The 18,897-nt window shown below is 37.2% G+C and overlaps 1 protein-coding gene across 1 annotated transcript; it reads left to right on the top strand.

Annotated features, from left to right (window-relative positions):
- The first annotated feature begins 6,003 nt into the window (after positions 1-6,003).
- LOC115996856 (aconitate hydratase, cytoplasmic) lies at positions 6,004-17,022 on the top strand. The gene is made up of 20 exons (XM_031236292.1): positions 6,004-6,600; positions 6,923-7,027; positions 7,481-7,641; positions 7,729-7,821; positions 8,222-8,407; positions 8,863-9,024; positions 9,190-9,334; positions 9,435-9,577; positions 9,672-9,728; positions 9,826-9,905; positions 9,995-10,070; positions 10,322-10,507; positions 10,594-10,661; positions 10,745-10,863; positions 10,980-11,101; positions 11,569-11,667; positions 11,744-12,223; positions 12,326-12,424; positions 16,296-16,538; positions 16,660-17,022. The coding sequence occupies exons 1-20, from the start codon at positions 6,312-6,314 to the stop codon at positions 16,726-16,728; spliced, it is 2,982 nt and encodes a 993-aa protein (XP_031092152.1). The 5' UTR covers positions 6,004-6,311; the 3' UTR covers positions 16,729-17,022.
- Positions 17,023-18,897: the final 1,875 nt, after the last annotated feature.

Here is an 18,897-nt window from a genome sequence, read left to right as displayed (position 1 = left end):
GACACTAACAACCAAATTTTAGATTGAATCATCACACATGAAGCATCAAATTCTAATTGCTTCAGAAATTAGGCCAAAATCACAGATAGAATTGCATGCACTCACTAGAAACACAAAACCAGAAACTTAACATTTAAACTGCATATGCAAGAGAAAATTACTCCGTAATATTTAGGAGATAGTCATCCTAATTCCATTTTATTCATCCCATTCTGCAACACACTCAAAAACCAATATTCATTTGAACGTGAACTCAGTAGAAATTGAAGCAACATGAGTCTATACAAGCACAATTTACCAAATGCCAGTTGCAAAATCGCACTAGTACATTGAAAGGAAGCATGAAACCAAGTTCCTGCAGACAAACAAGAGCAAACATCAATCAAGCCACAAAACAATGAACAGAAGATGCACATGGCCTTTCATTAGTAAATCAAATCTCCATCTGTAGCAAAAAATCGATGCGTTCATGATGACTAGAAAAAGTGTTGAGATTAATATATTCCTAATTATGCATCTCAAGATCATTTATCACTTATTAGCCTCTACCGGCATCATTTATGAGATTAAGTGAAGTTACAATTGACTTGCAATTAAAGCCATAGAACAGTAGTAATTTGCACTGTTAATGAAGTTTTCATTTTAATTGAACTTTTATTGCTAAAAATTGAGCCCTAATTAATACTCTTTTTGTACATCAGTCTATTCAATGAGCAACTAGAACGCTTTCGCTATTACTAAACAGATCAACAACCGATTCATGCGGCTGCGAGACAGGACTAGACGGGACAGGGACAGAGAAGAACATCGCCTTGGCGGCGACGAGTTTCTTCCTCTGCGGACAACGCGGGCCGCGGATCCGGACCGGGGAGCAGGGAAAAGCATCAGCAGGCAAAACGTGAGCCGGAGAACTCGAAGAACGGAGGGGAGAAGAGATCTGGAGCTGGGAAGCAAAGACACGGTGAGTTCTGGCGCTAATTCGCGAATCTCTGAGCTGAGCCAACGCGCCGGGCTTCAGGTACCTGAGATAAGAAGCCGCGGCGGCATCGGACTTTCGAGATGTGCGGCGGTGCATGGTGGAACGTGATGTTGATCTAGGGTTGAGAGATCTAATTGAAGACGAGAGATAGAGGGGAGACTACAGATTTGCAGATGAAGAAGTGGGGCTGAAGGGGTTATAATAGAAATTGAGGCGGGCGATAGGCCATAGGCGGGAAGATAAAGGAGGGAAAGAGTGGGGGGAAGAAGCGGGCTATAGAGCGCGGTTTCAAAATATAATAAAAAGGGTAGAGGCGCCAGATTCTAATATTATTGGGTTGGGCTTTGTGTACGGTGTACGTTTCCACTTTTCCCGGCATTTAAAAGAATTTACCTTATTTTTTTTATTGCAAATTATTTTGTGAATTCGAGTCTACTTTTTCAGGGTGAATCCGACTCTAAAATACACAATTTATATATTGAATATTCACAATGTAAGATAGAATCTAACCCCTCTTTTGCGGGTTGGAGATGGTAAGTTCATCAACATACATCTGGATAGATCCGATGTTATAAAATTCTTCATAGTAGCTTCTTTCATACCATTATTTACTCTTTATTGTAGTTGTTTTTGGTGGCGCCGCTGTCAGGGATCAAACCTAGTGATCAAACCCGGGTCACCCGCGTGACAAGCGAGAATACTCACCGTACACTATACTACAACAACTTTTTGTATGTTAACTAACATCTTATGTGTCTACAATTAACATATGTTGTACATGCAGTTAACAATTCATGTGTTTATAGTTATCATGTTATGTATATGTAATTACTATATAATGTGTCTTCAATTTGTTTATATGTAAAAAACAGTTAATTACAAGTACATAATCTAAATGTTATTTTTAATTTGGATCATGATCCACAATACAATGTAGATCATGGTCCATGATATAATTTGCCCTCGCCCCAACACCCAACAATATCCATTTTCACTACTACGTGAATAAATGTTGTATGCTTGGATTTTTTAAAGAATATTTTTGTTGGGTAACAATGGAAACTGCGCAAAGCTACTATTTGAAGGTACTCACTAAATAAGCACAAATCACGTGTAATAGTGTAAACCATGACATAGTGATCTAGGTTAGTTAAATCAAATAAAGAAATTTGTTTTTATCGTTCATTGGGATGGAGTTTAGGGCATAATTTTGAAAAGTATCTAGACACTAAGTTTATGAGACTGGTGAAAGCGAAACAACAATTTGGAGATAGGGATATCAAACAACACAAATAAATATGGAAATTAACAAAATTAGACTTGGGATGATGTAACACATGATTCAATGCCATAACAAATTAAGGGGGATGTGATCACATGTGATGACGCATGTAATCGATACAGGTGCTTCCTCACGGGCATGATGACTCTCGTGACAGTTGCTGAAACCGTGCCATAATCTTGTTATGCTCATTTTCGCGTGTTCTCCTCCAGGCCCATCTCCAATTGACCTTGTGCTCCATTTTTTCATGCACTTTTAGCTTTGATTTTGTCAACTTTGTTCAAATTTACTTCCCCTTCCCTTTATTGTGCAATTTAGATAAACTATACATAAATGTACATTAATTAATCAAATTTCCATGTTAAACTCCTCAATTTATGCACCAAACAAGCTAAAACATGGGGAAATATAGTAAAACAAAAATTAAGTGTGATCACATATCATAAAGTGCACTAGTGTTTTGTCATTCTTTAGAGGTTTAGGGTTAGACACGTAATATGTAACAACAAGCAATTATGTAATAGTATTAGAGAATCAACAAGAAGTTAAGCATTAAACAAGAAGATATAGACAACATACAATAACTAAATAAAACAAGACAAGCATACATTAACAATAGATAAACGATAAGTGCTTTACTGTCCATACTTTTACCCATTTACTTAGCCCATTTTGTGCATGAAATCTCAAAATTTGTGTGAATTAAGGCTTAATCGTGCGATTTTATCTATAGGCACATCCAGTTACAACAGGCAAGGATTTGAATACAGTATAAGTTTGTTTATCTTCATTTCATATCATTACCTTAGCTTAGATTAACCCTTCCCAAGGTTGTAATCGAATATTTGAGCATCACTTTTGGAGTTCTTCATCTATTTTCAATAGATAAATTTATCTTTTATTTTATTGTTCTTACCTTATGTTTATGGTTTTCATTTTATTAATACTAAATATTTGTGAGTAGTTCCATTTAGGACTTATGTTAAGGTAGTTTAATCTATCAATGCGCTTTATTTGTAATTATTGCACAAAGGGGAGGAAACCTAGTAAGGGTTCTTAATGTTTGCGAATAAATTATGCTTATATCTTGTTGATGTGTGGTGCGCAACACTCATTAGCTTGCCTTGAATAAATTTCAATCACAATGAGGATTAGATTGAATTTTCAAGTCACTTATTGCACAAACTCTATTTCTCACTATGCGAATATGGGAAATATGAAGATTTTAAATGCTATGTGTTATTGAAAGACTTTAAATTGAGGCATCACGAGAGTATACTATTCATAGTCCTAATTTTTATTTATTCGACCACAATAGTGGCTTATATACTATAATTCTTGAGTGTATTCCCATTAATTTCCTAGATTGGTGTTTCATTCCCCCAATCATATAGGTTCTTCTGCATCTACAAGATTATGCTCACTTGTCTGAGTCATTGCTTTTCTTAATTGCACTTCATCTTATTCTATTGCATCGTTATTTGTTTACTTACCTTTAATCTATAATTCTCGACTTGCTTAGCTTCTTGCTTATTACTTTATAACTTGGTGACTAGTGCTGTGTTATTACAGATTGTGTGGCATAGCATCCAATCCCCTGGGATGACATTTTACCCATTCACCATTTTACACATCAATAAACACAAACTAATGGATATGAGACTCAAGTCATGGAGCATTCATACGCTAAGATATGATCAAAATATTGAGTAGTGATTATATTGAGTCAGAATTACAACTTCATGCTGATTTGTTTAACTTTTGCCTTTGTTTGTTCATATGACCAATACAATTGAGTACACCACTTTTTAGCTATGTAATGAGTATTACATCAATCTTCTTAATTTCGTATTAGTTCCTATTGACTCTAATTTAATCTAAAATGTTCCAAAAAATATTCAATTCATCATGTTAATCATTAAGAATTTCACCGAATTAAGCAAATGAAGCACATGAAGATCATTTTTGGACAAAATTAATAATATTGCCAAGTAAAGTAAACTTATATGTATAGTATAAATATTAACAATTATATGCACTTATTAAATCATGCAGGACAGATGTATATTCTTTGTATTGTCATGAGGAAGTGTGAAAGTGAAATTTAATTTAGAAAGTCACTAGATATTTATTTAGGTGGTCTGTTAAGGGCCTTCTTTCAAGTATTTATACATTTTACAGTAATTGATAAATAATAAAATAAATATCTGATATTACGACCATGTGGACCGAAATCGAGCCAGAATGTCTAGAGATTTCAGTTGTTGAAAAATCAAATAACTATAGTCACGCCCACGCTACTTTTATTCCCATAAGATTTCCTTCCAAAAAGTTGGCAGTACTTGGAATGATAATAAGCTTAGCCAATTTGATGCCCACTATTGACCTTTCCATTCAATTCCACGAAATTTCAGCGTCCATGGGTTACCAAGATGTAAGTTATATTAAGTCTAATACATGTACAATTCAATTGGTCAACTAATTCAAAATAATTTTTTAAATTTTGTTTCATTAGCTGTCGTAAGGTGTAGGATTAGAATCATACCAAGGATAAAAAGAAGAAAAAAAAGTATGGCGGCCTGAATAATAAATTTGACTTTAGGCTAATTGAAACACGTCCAAAAGGAGTATTTAACTTTTATTAATATTTTAAGTGTAATATATGGTCTCATAGTATTTTAAATGAAAATGCAATTAGGCAGTTCAATTGAAACAAGTGTAATTAAGGCTTAGAATTTATAATTTGTTGCAATTAAGGTTATTACAACTCAATTTCATACTAGGGTTTTAGATTTTACACAAATAAATTCTAATTTTGACAAAATAATATTGACTTTTATTTTTTTCCCCATTTTCATATATCAAAATATCAAAAGTTACGTGTGTGCAAAAAGTATCACTATTCATGCATCACATTGACAAAAAAAAAAGGCATGCCATCTACTATTTTAGTCGATAAAAGAGAATTTTTTTAACATAACATTTGGCTATTTGGTTAATGTTAGTTCACCATAGTATTAAGTGATTAAAGTTATTTTTACTCGAATCAATGCCCTAAAGATTTTTGTTTTCTTTCAAATTTCAATTAATAAGTTTGAAGTCGAAAATTAAAAGTTATTTACCGTGATAAATAACGAGATGTGTCTTTAAATAATGCTTTAAAACTTATTTTAGGTTAATTGAGTAGTTTACCATCTCAAATTTCAATTAATCATAAATTCACAATAGGGTATGTGAGCAAAAAAGCTTAAATTGTAAATTCAGGCGCATACATACTTTTCCATGAACAAAAGAAGGTAAGGTGAGGACGTAAGGTTACCTAATTTTGATGCCTTCCACTCTCTCCGTCTTTATTAAATATTATTGACAAAAAAAAAATAAAATACCATCTATTTTACTCAATGTTATAAATTTAATATTTACAATTATTTTATCGGTCAAACATGTCACGTAAGATATTCATAGTATTGTGTGTGAGCTATTATATAAGAATAGTGTTTATATAGTGCATACCATCGAGTACATCCTTGAATAGTGGTTACAAAAGAAAAATCTTTAACATGACACATGTTAAGGAATTAAATTGTATTGATAGTTTGCTTAAAGTTAAGTTAATAATTTATTAGTTGATATATTATTTAATATGTGTACAAAGAATTTATTTATTCTGTTATTCCTCAATAATTAGGGGAAAAATAATTAAAGTGCGTAAAAGTACAACGAATCAGACCGGGCCAAAGCCCCATGAGCTGTGCCGCAGCCTGAGCCTGGAGCCCTAAGCTTCCGCTTGAATCGAATAGGAAAATTCAAACCCCTCATCAGCGTTTTCTGTGTTCTCCCTTCTAGAAATTCGGCACGCAGCCCAACATCGCCACATCTTCTTCATCATTTCATATCATATCATATGCTCTCCACGCTCCTTCTCCATCTATCTTTCACACTAGACGCCAATTTCCTCACCATACTCTCTGCTCGTCACCTCACCGTCTTCATTGAATGATCTATTCTATTCATAGATAGGGGAACGGGTATTTATACAAGCATTGAGTCATGTATATGAATCACTGCTCGCTCTTGCGCGCCTCCTCCTCCGTTTCCTCCTTGTGCCGCCGCCGCGTATTCTCTTCGTCGCCGTTCTCGCCCTACCGCCCCTCCGCTTCCACGTTCTACCAGCAGCAGTCTCGGCCGCTGACTTTCGCCTCCGCTTTTAGGTCGCTCAGATGCTCCGTGCCGCGGTGGAGCCACGGCGTTGATTGGAAATCCCCCGCTAGCCTCACTGCTCAGATCAGGACCGCCGCCCCCGTTCTCCACGATTTCCATCGAAAGATCGCGACCATGGGTACTTTCGTCTTTTTACTATTCCTCTGTGTCTCCTGATTTATTGGATTTTCTTTTTCCAAAAAAAATTATTACAGTATTAGTTTTTTTATTTTTAAATTTAAATTAAACAAAATAAAATATATCTTCAGGCTTGACTGCAGATATTTTCTCCTTTCCCCGTTTCTTTTTCATTGTTGCTTTTGCTTGTTGTGTCGGAACTGTTAAAGACTCCATTTCCGACTAACGTGCATAGTTGGTGCGGTGGAATAAACTTTTTTAGAGCTTTGATTCTCGACAAAGGATAATCACGAATCTAACGTTGTATGTGCTAATGGCATCAGCATCCGAGAATCCTTTCAAGGGAATCTTTACCAGTCTCCCCAAGCCAGGAGGTGGAGAATTCGGAAAGTTCTACAGTCTGCCAGCTCTCAATGATCCCCGGATCGGTAATTTTTGATGATCCCTATGCTTACAGCTTTGACGAAAGTATTGTTTAGCTTAATGCCTTTGCTTAGGTCTTATTTTACTTGCATGCTAAGTGTAAGTTAAATTCCATACCTGCCTAGAAGATCTATAACTGAAATGTCTACTGGGATTCGGTGTGACATGACATGAGCCAAATCACATAGCAGCTTGTATATAAGTGACTCATGATGAGAAAACATAGATTGGAATCATTAGATTCCTATTACAAAAAATATCGTTAATCTGGATCTTTGGATCTGCCTAATTTCCTTATCAGTCTATTTCAAGCTAAAAGCAGGGCCTTTTCTGGATAAAGTACATTTTTGTACAATATTTTGTTATGGTACTTGTAATTAGTCATAAATAACTTATGAATAGTAAGTACACGTATATTTCTAACGATTCCTTTCTTTGGTTTTTAATGTGTTATGAAGATAAGCTGCCATACTCTATTAGAATCCTTCTTGAAGCCGCTATTCGCAACTGTGACAACTTTCAAGTGACCAAGGAAGATGTTGAGAAGATTATTGACTGGCAAAACACTGCTCCTAAGCTAGTAGAGATACCCTTCAAGCCTGCCCGTGTCTTATTACAAGTACTATTATTGACTTCATTCTCCCACCTTAAATGTTTTAATTCAGTGCTAAAAGAGTTTTCATACAAACTTTGTTTTTCTTGTTAGGACTTTACTGGTGTCCCAGCAGTTGTAGATCTTGCTTGCATGCGCGATGCCATGAACAAGCTTGGTAGTGATTCTAACAAGATCAACCCCTTGGTAAGCATATCTTTTCTTCCCTATACTGTTTTACTTCTCTACTTTGTCGAATTGAGTATGGATTTGTTTCCATTTAGAAAAGTTAGGGAATTTTATGATTTAACTGTGTGTTTATCAATGTATCTCCACAATCCACATTCAGTTTTGAATTGAGTGGTAATATTTTCAGTTTCATGACATTAGCATTATAGAGAAACCTGATGGAAGTCATTCAAAATGTGTTGTTTAAGAATGTCAGCATCATAAATTTCTGACGCATGCCATGTTGCAGACCATTTTAAAATTGTGTCATGCAGTAACTGTTGTGGTTTTTCTTTTCCTTACTACATTGCACGCTACATGAGATTCAGTCCCATAACCTTGACTCATCTGTTTTAGTTACCTGTGATGCAAATTTCAGGTTCCAGTGGATCTTGTTATTGATCATTCTGTTCAAGTTGATGTTGCAAGGTCAGAAAATGCAGTTAAGGCTAATATGGAGCTTGAGTTCCAGAGGAACAAGGAGAGATTTGCCTTTCTTAAATGGGGTTCTAATGCTTTCCACAACATGCTTGTTGTCCCCCCTGGCTCTGGAATTGTCCATCAGGTACTGGAGTTTAAAAGCTTAATGGCCTAGCTTTAATGCTGCTCATGTCATATTTTTCATTCTTCGAGTTTTGAAATCTCTAGGTATAAACTATTTTTCTACTTGTTGATGTTTGCCTAGTCATGTCACTGGTTTGGTTTGGGTTCTGAACTTGTGGTTCTGGTTCTTGGTTACAGAAGAACTGAAACCTTAGGAGGGAAGGTTGCAGTAACATTTGATCACCTATGCTATTTATATATTATTTTTACTTCAATTTTTCTAAAATCTTGAACAGGAACTGTTGTTTCAGTTTTCATGAGTATAGTAATTGGTTTGGTTTGAACTGAACCAGTGCCAAGTCTTTGCTCACCCTAAAGCATCAGGCTTGTGCCTTGTCCCTTTTTTGGTTTTCCCTGAAGCAACTGTTCAGATGATATTTCAGGAGCTGATACTGATACTCTGTTTAATATTGGTAGGTGAATCTTGAATATCTTGGACGAGTTGTCTTTAACACTGATGGCGTACTTTATCCCGATAGTGTGGTTGGAACAGACTCCCACACAACCATGATTGATGGACTAGGAGTAGCAGGCTGGGGTGTTGGAGGTATCGAAGCTGAAGCAGCCATGCTTGGCCAGGTAATTTTACTATAAATTCTTTTCATAACTTCTTTATTTATTTACTTTTTCTGTGTATTGTCAAATCCTTCTTTGCAGTGTCTCCCTTGGCTTGTTTTCTATATGCCATGATATATAGTCAAATTATAATTAAATCTCTTATTGTTCTCGTTTGGGCACTGGCAGCCAATGAGTATGGTATTGCCTGGAGTTGTTGGGTTCAAGTTATCAGGAAAATTACGGAATGGTGTAACAGCCACAGACTTGGTTTTAACTGTCACACAAATGCTGAGGAAACATGGTGTTGTTGGCAAGTTTGTTGAATTCCATGGTAAATTTCCCCCTCTGATGAATTTACTGGGGCCTTATTGCATTTACTTTTCAGCAGTTTCTAAAATAGAACCTAACTTATTGATGTTTATCCATTTCAGGTGATGGTCTGGCTGAATTATCACTAGCTGACAGAGCAACCATTGCTAACATGTCTCCTGAATATGGTGCAACCATGGGATTCTTCCCTGTAGACCATGTGACCTTGCAGTACCTCAAATTGACAGGGAGAAGTGATGAAACAGTAAGTCTTTCAGTGATTAGTGATGCATGTAGAATTACATAACTTTGTAATGTGTTCTTCCTGGATATCTCCTAAGTTCAACTCTGAAATTTAGGTGTCAATGATTGAAGCATATCTTCGTGCAAATAAAATGTTTGTTGATTATAATGAGGTAGGCCTCACCTTTGAGAATATTTCACAGCTTCTTGGTGTCTTTCATGCTCTTTGATACAATGTCTGAAAAATTTGTCTTTCCTTTCAAATCTCAGCCTCAACAAGAAAGAGTGTACTCATCATCCCTGCAACTAGACCTTGCAGATGTTGAACCTTGCTTGTCAGGGCCGAAGAGGTATGCTCTCTGGCATCTGAAAACACTGAAATTGGATAGTACATTTATATTTAAGGTTATTATTGATACTCTGCTTGTTATTGTTGCAGACCACACGATCGTGTACCACTAAAAGAAATGAAATCTGACTGGCATTCTTGCCTTGATAACAAAGTTGGATTTAAGGTGATTGTTAATCTTGTTTAGCTTCTTAAGTTCACCATTACTTGATAAACCTGGCTGTTAGATTTTTGAAACCATTAATTTGGTTGACATTAGTACTAACCGTTTCACTCAAACCTTCGTCTATTCCTCAGCCACTATTTTTATTCTCCATGTGCTGTTCATTGGAATATTTGTTAAACTGGTTCCATTTAATGACTAGACAGGGGTTCTTGGAAAGCTGACAGTATTATGAAATTCTAATCCCAATGCAGGGATTTGCTGTGCCAAAGGAAGCACAAGAAAAGGTGGCAAAGTTTTCCTTCCATGGACAGCCTGCAGAGCTCAAGCACGGAAGTGTTGTGATTGCTGCTATTACAAGCTGCACGAATACATCAAATCCTAGTGTTATGCTGGGAGCTGCGCTTGTTGCTAAAAAGGCAGCTGAGCTGGGCCTACAAGTCAGTTTTGATTTACAGACATAAATGATTTTAGCCAGATGAGAATTTGTCTTCTTACTGTATGCTCTTTTTACTCACTTTGGCAGGTAAAACCTTGGGTTAAGACTAGCCTTGCTCCAGGATCTGGAGTTGTAACAAAATATTTGCAACAAAGGTACTGTATGCATTTTCTGAAGGAAATTAATTTCAGTTGTGCCTCCATTTCTTACCATTCTCTGTTTGTGGTGTAATACACAGTGGACTGCAGAAATATTTGAATGAACAAGGGTTCCACATTGTTGGATATGGCTGCACAACATGTATTGGCAATTCTGGTGATTTGGATGAATCAGTTTCTTCTGCAATATCAGAAAATGGTATGTAGTTAATTTGTTAATTTCATATAAGTAGGTGCTGTTGTGAGACAGTGTATGTGTCTTCAACATTGTCATTGGACCAATTATCTAACTAAACCTTGGTTTGTATTCTGCAGACATTGTTGCGGCAGCTGTTCTTTCAGGAAACAGGAATTTTGAGGGCCGTGTTCATCCCTTGACACGGGCCAATTACCTTGCTTCACCTCCTTTAGTGGTCGCCTATGCTCTAGCTGGCACGGTTAGTATATAGTTTTCTGTTTCTTTAGAATTATCATGTTTCTCTTTGTCGTAATGTTATGCTCCACGGTGTCGATTACAACAAATGTGCCGTGCTTTAACAATTAGCATGTTGCATAAGTAGGGCCACTGGTTGTGATACCCCTTGTACAGGTGGAGATACATATATTTAGAAAGATGAAAGAAACCTAATGTTCTGATGCTGTTTTGCCCTCGGGTGGAGATGCACAAATTTAGAATATTAAAGACCCCTTATACACCAACTTTGTGATGCATCTGTAAAAGAATTCCTCTTTGTTTTTCATTATGTTTGTGCACAGTGATGTTAAAGACCTTTTTTTATTTGATAAAATTTAGTAATCCAATAAATGTATGTCTGTATCCTTTTTACTTTACATTTTTCAATATCAAGTAAGCTTCTCTCAGAATTGGTCTGATGTCAGAGGTTTATCTTTCAATTGCATGCAGGTTGATATTGACTTTGAGAAAGAACCAATTGGGGTAGGCAAGGATGGTAAGGATGTCTATTTCAGGGATATCTGGCCAACAACAGAGGAAGTTGCTGAGGTATGCTTTTCATTATGCCATTTTGCTTTCTGTATGAGTTGACGTAGAGATGTAATGTGTTCAATTTCTATTGTAGGCTGTCCAATCCAGTGTGTTACCTGACATGTTCAAGAGTACATATGAATCCATTACAAAGGGGAACCCGATGTGGAATCAGTTATCTGTCCCAGAAGCCAAGTTGTACTCGTGGGATCCTAATTCCACATACATTCATGAGCCACCGTATTTCAAAGGCATGACTATGGATCCTCCAGGGCCCCATGGAGTGAAAGATGCGTATTGCTTATTGAACTTTGGTGATAGTATCACGACAGACCATATCTCTCCTGCTGGAAGCATTCACAAGGATAGTCCAGCTGCTAAATACCTCCTTGAGCGAGGTGTTGACCGCAAGGACTTCAACTCTTATGGCAGTCGCCGTGGTAATGATGAAATCATGGCGAGGGGTACATTTGCCAACATCCGCCTTGTAAACAAGCTGCTAAGTGGAGAAGTTGGGCCAAAGACAATTCACGTTCCCACAGGAGAGAAACTCTATGTGTTTGATGCTGCAATGGTAATGCCAAATGCTTGCTTATTTTAGGCACCATTTACTTGCATGTGTTGTACATGGCAAATTTTGGCCAATACATAACAAAAATCTACATGCTTCTTTCAGAGATACAAGTCTGAAGGGAAGGACACTATAATCTTGGCTGGAGCAGAATATGGAAGTGGTAGCTCTAGGGATTGGGCTGCCAAGGGCCCAATGTTGTTGGTGAGTTTTCCATACAACCTGAGGAGTGGTTTCTTTCGCTTTTGTATTCCTTTTTTTTTTTTTTTTTTTTTNACTGAACCAGTGCCAAGTCTTTGCTCACCCTAAAGCATCAGGCTTGTGCCTTGTCCCTTTTTTGGTTTTCCCTGAAGCAACTGTTCAGATGATATTTCAGGAGCTGATACTGATACTCTGTTTAATATTGGTAGGTGAATCTTGAATATCTTGGACGAGTTGTCTTTAACACTGATGGCGTACTTTATCCCGATAGTGTGGTTGGAACAGACTCCCACACAACCATGATTGATGGACTAGGAGTAGCAGGCTGGGGTGTTGGAGGTATCGAAGCTGAAGCAGCCATGCTTGGCCAGGTAATTTTACTATAAATTCTTTTCATAACTTCTTTATTTATTTACTTTTTCTGTGTATTGTCAAATCCTTCTTTGCAGTGTCTCCCTTGGCTTGTTTTCTATATGCCATGATATATAGTCAAATTATAATTAAATCTCTTATTGTTCTCGTTTGGGCACTGGCAGCCAATGAGTATGGTATTGCCTGGAGTTGTTGGGTTCAAGTTATCAGGAAAATTACGGAATGGTGTAACAGCCACAGACTTGGTTTTAACTGTCACACAAATGCTGAGGAAACATGGTGTTGTTGGCAAGTTTGTTGAATTCCATGGTAAATTTCCCCCTCTGATGAATTTACTGGGGCCTTATTGCATTTACTTTTCAGCAGTTTCTAAAATAGAACCTAACTTATTGATGTTTATCCATTTCAGGTGATGGTCTGGCTGAATTATCACTAGCTGACAGAGCAACCATTGCTAACATGTCTCCTGAATATGGTGCAACCATGGGATTCTTCCCTGTAGACCATGTGACCTTGCAGTACCTCAAATTGACAGGGAGAAGTGATGAAACAGTAAGTCTTTCAGTGATTAGTGATGCATGTAGAATTACATAACTTTGTAATGTGTTCTTCCTGGATATCTCCTAAGTTCAACTCTGAAATTTAGGTGTCAATGATTGAAGCATATCTTCGTGCAAATAAAATGTTTGTTGATTATAATGAGGTAGGCCTCACCTTTGAGAATATTTCACAGCTTCTTGGTGTCTTTCATGCTCTTTGATACAATGTCTGAAAAATTTGTCTTTCCTTTCAAATCTCAGCCTCAACAAGAAAGAGTGTACTCATCATCCCTGCAACTAGACCTTGCAGATGTTGAACCTTGCTTGTCAGGGCCGAAGAGGTATGCTCTCTGGCATCTGAAAACACTGAAATTGGATAGTACATTTATATTTAAGGTTATTATTGATACTCTGCTTGTTATTGTTGCAGACCACACGATCGTGTACCACTAAAAGAAATGAAATCTGACTGGCATTCTTGCCTTGATAACAAAGTTGGATTTAAGGTGATTGTTAATCTTGTTTAGCTTCTTAAGTTCACCATTACTTGATAAACCTGGCTGTTAGATTTTTGAAACCATTAATTTGGTTGACATTAGTACTAACCGTTTCACTCAAACCTTCGTCTATTCCTCAGCCACTATTTTTATTCTCCATGTGCTGTTCATTGGAATATTTGTTAAACTGGTTCCATTTAATGACTAGACAGGGGTTCTTGGAAAGCTGACAGTATTATGAAATTCTAATCCCAATGCAGGGATTTGCTGTGCCAAAGGAAGCACAAGAAAAGGTGGCAAAGTTTTCCTTCCATGGACAGCCTGCAGAGCTCAAGCACGGAAGTGTTGTGATTGCTGCTATTACAAGCTGCACGAATACATCAAATCCTAGTGTTATGCTGGGAGCTGCGCTTGTTGCTAAAAAGGCAGCTGAGCTGGGCCTACAAGTCAGTTTTGATTTACAGACATAAATGATTTTAGCCAGATGAGAATTTGTCTTCTTACTGTATGCTCTTTTTACTCACTTTGGCAGGTAAAACCTTGGGTTAAGACTAGCCTTGCTCCAGGATCTGGAGTTGTAACAAAATATTTGCAACAAAGGTACTGTATGCATTTTCTGAAGGAAATTAATTTCAGTTGTGCCTCCATTTCTTACCATTCTCTGTTTGTGGTGTAATACACAGTGGACTGCAGAAATATTTGAATGAACAAGGGTTCCACATTGTTGGATATGGCTGCACAACATGTATTGGCAATTCTGGTGATTTGGATGAATCAGTTTCTTCTGCAATATCAGAAAATGGTATGTAGTTAATTTGTTAATTTCATATAAGTAGGTGCTGTTGTGAGACAGTGTATGTGTCTTCAACATTGTCATTGGACCAATTATCTAACTAAACCTTGGTTTGTATTCTGCAGACATTGTTGCGGCAGCTGTTCTTTCAGGAAACAGGAATTTTGAGGGCCGTGTTCATCCCTTGACACGGGCCAATTACCTTGCTTCACCTCCTTTAGTGGTCGCCTATGCTCTAGCTGGCACGGTTAGTATATAGTTTTCTGTTTCTTTAGAATTATCATGTTTCTCTTTGTCGTAATGTTATGCTCCACGGTGTCGATTACAACAAATGTGCCGTGCTTTAACAATTAGCATGTTGCATAAGTAGGGCCACTGGTTGTGATACCCCTTGTACAGGTGGAGATACATATATTTAGAAAGATGAAAGAAACCTAATGTTCTGATGCTGTTTTGCCCTCGGGTGGAGATGCACAAATTTAGAATATTAAAGACCCCTTATACACCAACTTTGTGATGCATCTGTAAAAGAATTCCTCTTTGTTTTTCATTATGTTTGTGCACAGTGATGTTAAAGACCTTTTTTTATTTGATAAAATTTAGTAATCCAATAAATGTATGTCTGTATCCTTTTTACTTTACATTTTTCAATATCAAGTAAGCTTCTCTCAGAATTGGTCTGATGTCAGAGGTTTATCTTTCAATTGCATGCAGGTTGATATTGACTTTGAGAAAGAACCAATTGGGGTAGGCAAGGATGGTAAGGATGTCTATTTCAGGGATATCTGGCCAACAACAGAGGAAGTTGCTGAGGTATGCTTTTCATTATGCCATTTTGCTTTCTGTATGAGTTGACGTAGAGATGTAATGTGTTCAATTTCTATTGTAGGCTGTCCAATCCAGTGTGTTACCTGACATGTTCAAGAGTACATATGAATCCATTACAAAGGGGAACCCGATGTGGAATCAGTTATCTGTCCCAGAAGCCAAGTTGTACTCGTGGGATCCTAATTCCACATACATTCATGAGCCACCGTATTTCAAAGGCATGACTATGGATCCTCCAGGGCCCCATGGAGTGAAAGATGCGTATTGCTTATTGAACTTTGGTGATAGTATCACGACAGACCATATCTCTCCTGCTGGAAGCATTCACAAGGATAGTCCAGCTGCTAAATACCTCCTTGAGCGAGGTGTTGACCGCAAGGACTTCAACTCTTATGGCAGTCGCCGTGGTAATGATGAAATCATGGCGAGGGGTACATTTGCCAACATCCGCCTTGTAAACAAGCTGCTAAGTGGAGAAGTTGGGCCAAAGACAATTCACGTTCCCACAGGAGAGAAACTCTATGTGTTTGATGCTGCAATGGTAATGCCAAATGCTTGCTTATTTTAGGCACCATTTACTTGCATGTGTTGTACATGGCAAATTTTGGCCAATACATAACAAAAATCTACATGCTTCTTTCAGAGATACAAGTCTGAAGGGAAGGACACTATAATCTTGGCTGGAGCAGAATATGGAAGTGGTAGCTCTAGGGATTGGGCTGCCAAGGGCCCAATGTTGTTGGTGAGTTTTCCATACAACCTGAGGAGTGGTTTCTTTCGCTTTTGTATTCCTTTTTTTTTTTTTTTTTTTTGTCTTAAGTGTGAAGATGGAATGATTTAAACAGGGAGTAAAAGCAGTTATAGCTAAAAGCTTTGAGAGGATTCACCGCAGCAACTTAGTTGGAATGGGCATCGTTCCTCTGTGTTTCAAGGCTGGAGAGGATGCGGACTCACTTGGATTGACTGGCCACGAGCGCTACACCATTGATCTTCCCAGCAATATTAATGAAATTCGCCCTGGTCAGGATGTGACTGTTAGGACTGACAATGGAAAAACTTTCACTTGCACTGTACGCTTTGATACCGAGGTACTTCCTTCTTTCATCTCCCTTCATTCCATTCATTTCCTTCCATTTTCACCCACCCACCTAGTAGTTGATTTTCTTGATTACACTAAAAACAACCCAACTGCTGTATGAACATGAACAGGTGGAGTTGGCTTATTTCAATCATGGAGGCATTCTTCCATATGTCATTCGTCAATTGTCCAAGCAATGAGCAACTCACACTTTGCCGATAACATGTGGTGGTGAAGCTCTTGGATTTGCTGATGCATTTCGGTGCTGTAAAATTTGAAAGAAGAATAAAGAACAGAAAAAAGATTATTATTTCTGAAGAAACTTCAGGATGGTTGCAGTTTTTTAAAGTACTGATCTTGTATTCTTTCCAATTTCCATACAGTGATCGGAATAACATTAAATCTGTTGCTGTACCTCTCAATGTTGGTACACCGGTATTTGGATGATAATAATTTTTCAAATTAATGAATGAAGTCGCGTTTCTTCTTTATGATTAATGCTGTAAAATTAGAAATCGCACATTTTCTAAAACCAAATACTCCGTAACATATAATTTTCTAACTATATTACTTGAAACATAAGGATCTTCCTGTTCCAAAACGATTGATTCTATAGGCGATACAGATTTTACAAATATAAAGTGAAAGTTTTAATGCTTTTTTTTTTTTAGAAATGTGAAATCATTTATGCAGTATAGTTCCAAGAGAGCTCTATTAATAAAATTAAATAGACACTAATGCAAGTTGATCAGTCCTTATACCGGACAATGGGTCATGGGGCAGTTATGTTGAACTGATACTGCAGTTGTGTTGAAAGGATACTGCAGTTGTGTTAAAATGGTACTGCAGTTGCGCAGAACATAAGTCGTGTCATCCATTTGAAACTACAGTTGTGTTGAACGGGGGTAATGCAGTTGCGCAGAACAGAAGTCTTGTCATCCATTTGAAACTACAGTTGTGTTGAACGGATACTGCAGTTGTGTTGAAAGGACACTGCAGTTGTGTTGAACGGATGAACGGTCTATGTTCTGTGCAACTGCAGTTTCCTTTCAACACAATTGCAGTATCTTTTCAACACAACTGTAGTATCCTTTCAATACAACTACAGCTATGATCATGGTTCACAATGCATTGTGAACCATGGTCCAATGATCCACAATATAATTTGCGCAAGTTGATGGGTGGTGCAGTTGCTAGTTGGTGGTTGTTACTTGTTAGAATAAATTACTTGTATATTAAATTTAGTTGACTAGGTGGTTGTTAGAATAAATTACTCGTATATAAAATCTAGTTAACTAATTACAACCGACAGATTTTTAAAAAAAATTATATTTCTTCCTTTTGACATTTTCTTTTACAAAGAAAATATAATGAAGTTTATTTTAAATTCTCAGGAAAATATTATACTTGTGGCTGTCACCATTGACGGCAATGACTTATTTTATTTTTTATTTTTACAAATTAATATACTTAAAAAAGGCATATAAAACATCACATGGCATTAGTGCATCAATAAAATAACATTATTATATTATCAACTAGGTATAGGAGATCTTAAATTTTATTAGGTCAAATGATGTACAATTTATCTCTTTTATTTCTATTTTTTTTAGTACTACTGACTCAAACCCACTCCTATCATCCATGTGGGAGTGTAAATCAGGACACCTGGTGTCACTAGACCACAAGGTCTTTGGCATCTCTTTTATTTCTATTAAATGCACCAAAATAAATAAGCATTTTATTTTTGATAGTATATTTCCATTTAAATTGAACATTTTAAAAATATTTTATATGAAGTATATATTTGTGAAGGAATAATTACAAATAGACCCGGAACGAGATAGTACAGAGCGAACCAATTAAGAATCAAGATCGGACCCGACCGATCCGGATGACCAAGCTCCGTGCTTGACCGCGGAATCGGTTAATACGGACCTCGAGGACCGGTCAAGGTGGATCTCCCCACAGAGTCGATCAAGGCGGACTTCCCCGGCGGACCTCCCCGCGAGATCGGCCAAGGCGGACCTCCCTAGAACTCCTGGACTGGATCAAAGACAGTGACTTGGGCAAGGAATGGAATTGCCATCTCCTTTTTACGAGGTTGTAAACGTGGCAGTTCCTATCAATGGTGGACCTCCCACCTCGAGAAACTAGTGACTATGGAGCAGCAAAATCCGAAAAGAATCCTAAAAACCATGACTAGTAAGCATTTAGGAGTTCTAAATCAAATTGGGAAAACGTCACATCTTTTTCATTCTCAAATACACTTCACTACAAGTACTCTACATCCTAAATACTAAAGCTCCTGCATCTGTGTATCCATGCCGTTGGTTATCTTTATCCTTATAATTCTTTCTTACTTTTAA

This window comes from Ipomoea triloba, chromosome 11 (genome assembly GCF_003576645.1).
Source record: "Ipomoea triloba cultivar NCNSP0323 chromosome 11, ASM357664v1".
In the NCBI taxonomy this organism is placed as follows: Eukaryota; Viridiplantae; Streptophyta; class Magnoliopsida; order Solanales; family Convolvulaceae; genus Ipomoea; species Ipomoea triloba.
Note: the sequence above shows the minus strand (reverse complement) of the source record. Positions and strands in the feature narration are given on the sequence as shown.

Coding starts and splice junctions, on each gene's coding strand:
- LOC115996856 (XM_031236292.1), top strand. CDS start 6,312: ATGTATATGAATCACTGCTCGCTCTTGCGCGCCTCCTCCTCCGTTTCC. Junction 6,601..6,922: donor TCGAAAGATCGCGACCATGG/GTACTTTCGTCT, acceptor TAATGGCATCAG/CATCCGAGAATCCTTTCAAG. Junction 9,906..9,994: donor TGCTTGTCAGGGCCGAAGAG/GTATGCTCTCTG, acceptor TTATTGTTGCAG/ACCACACGATCGTGTACCAC.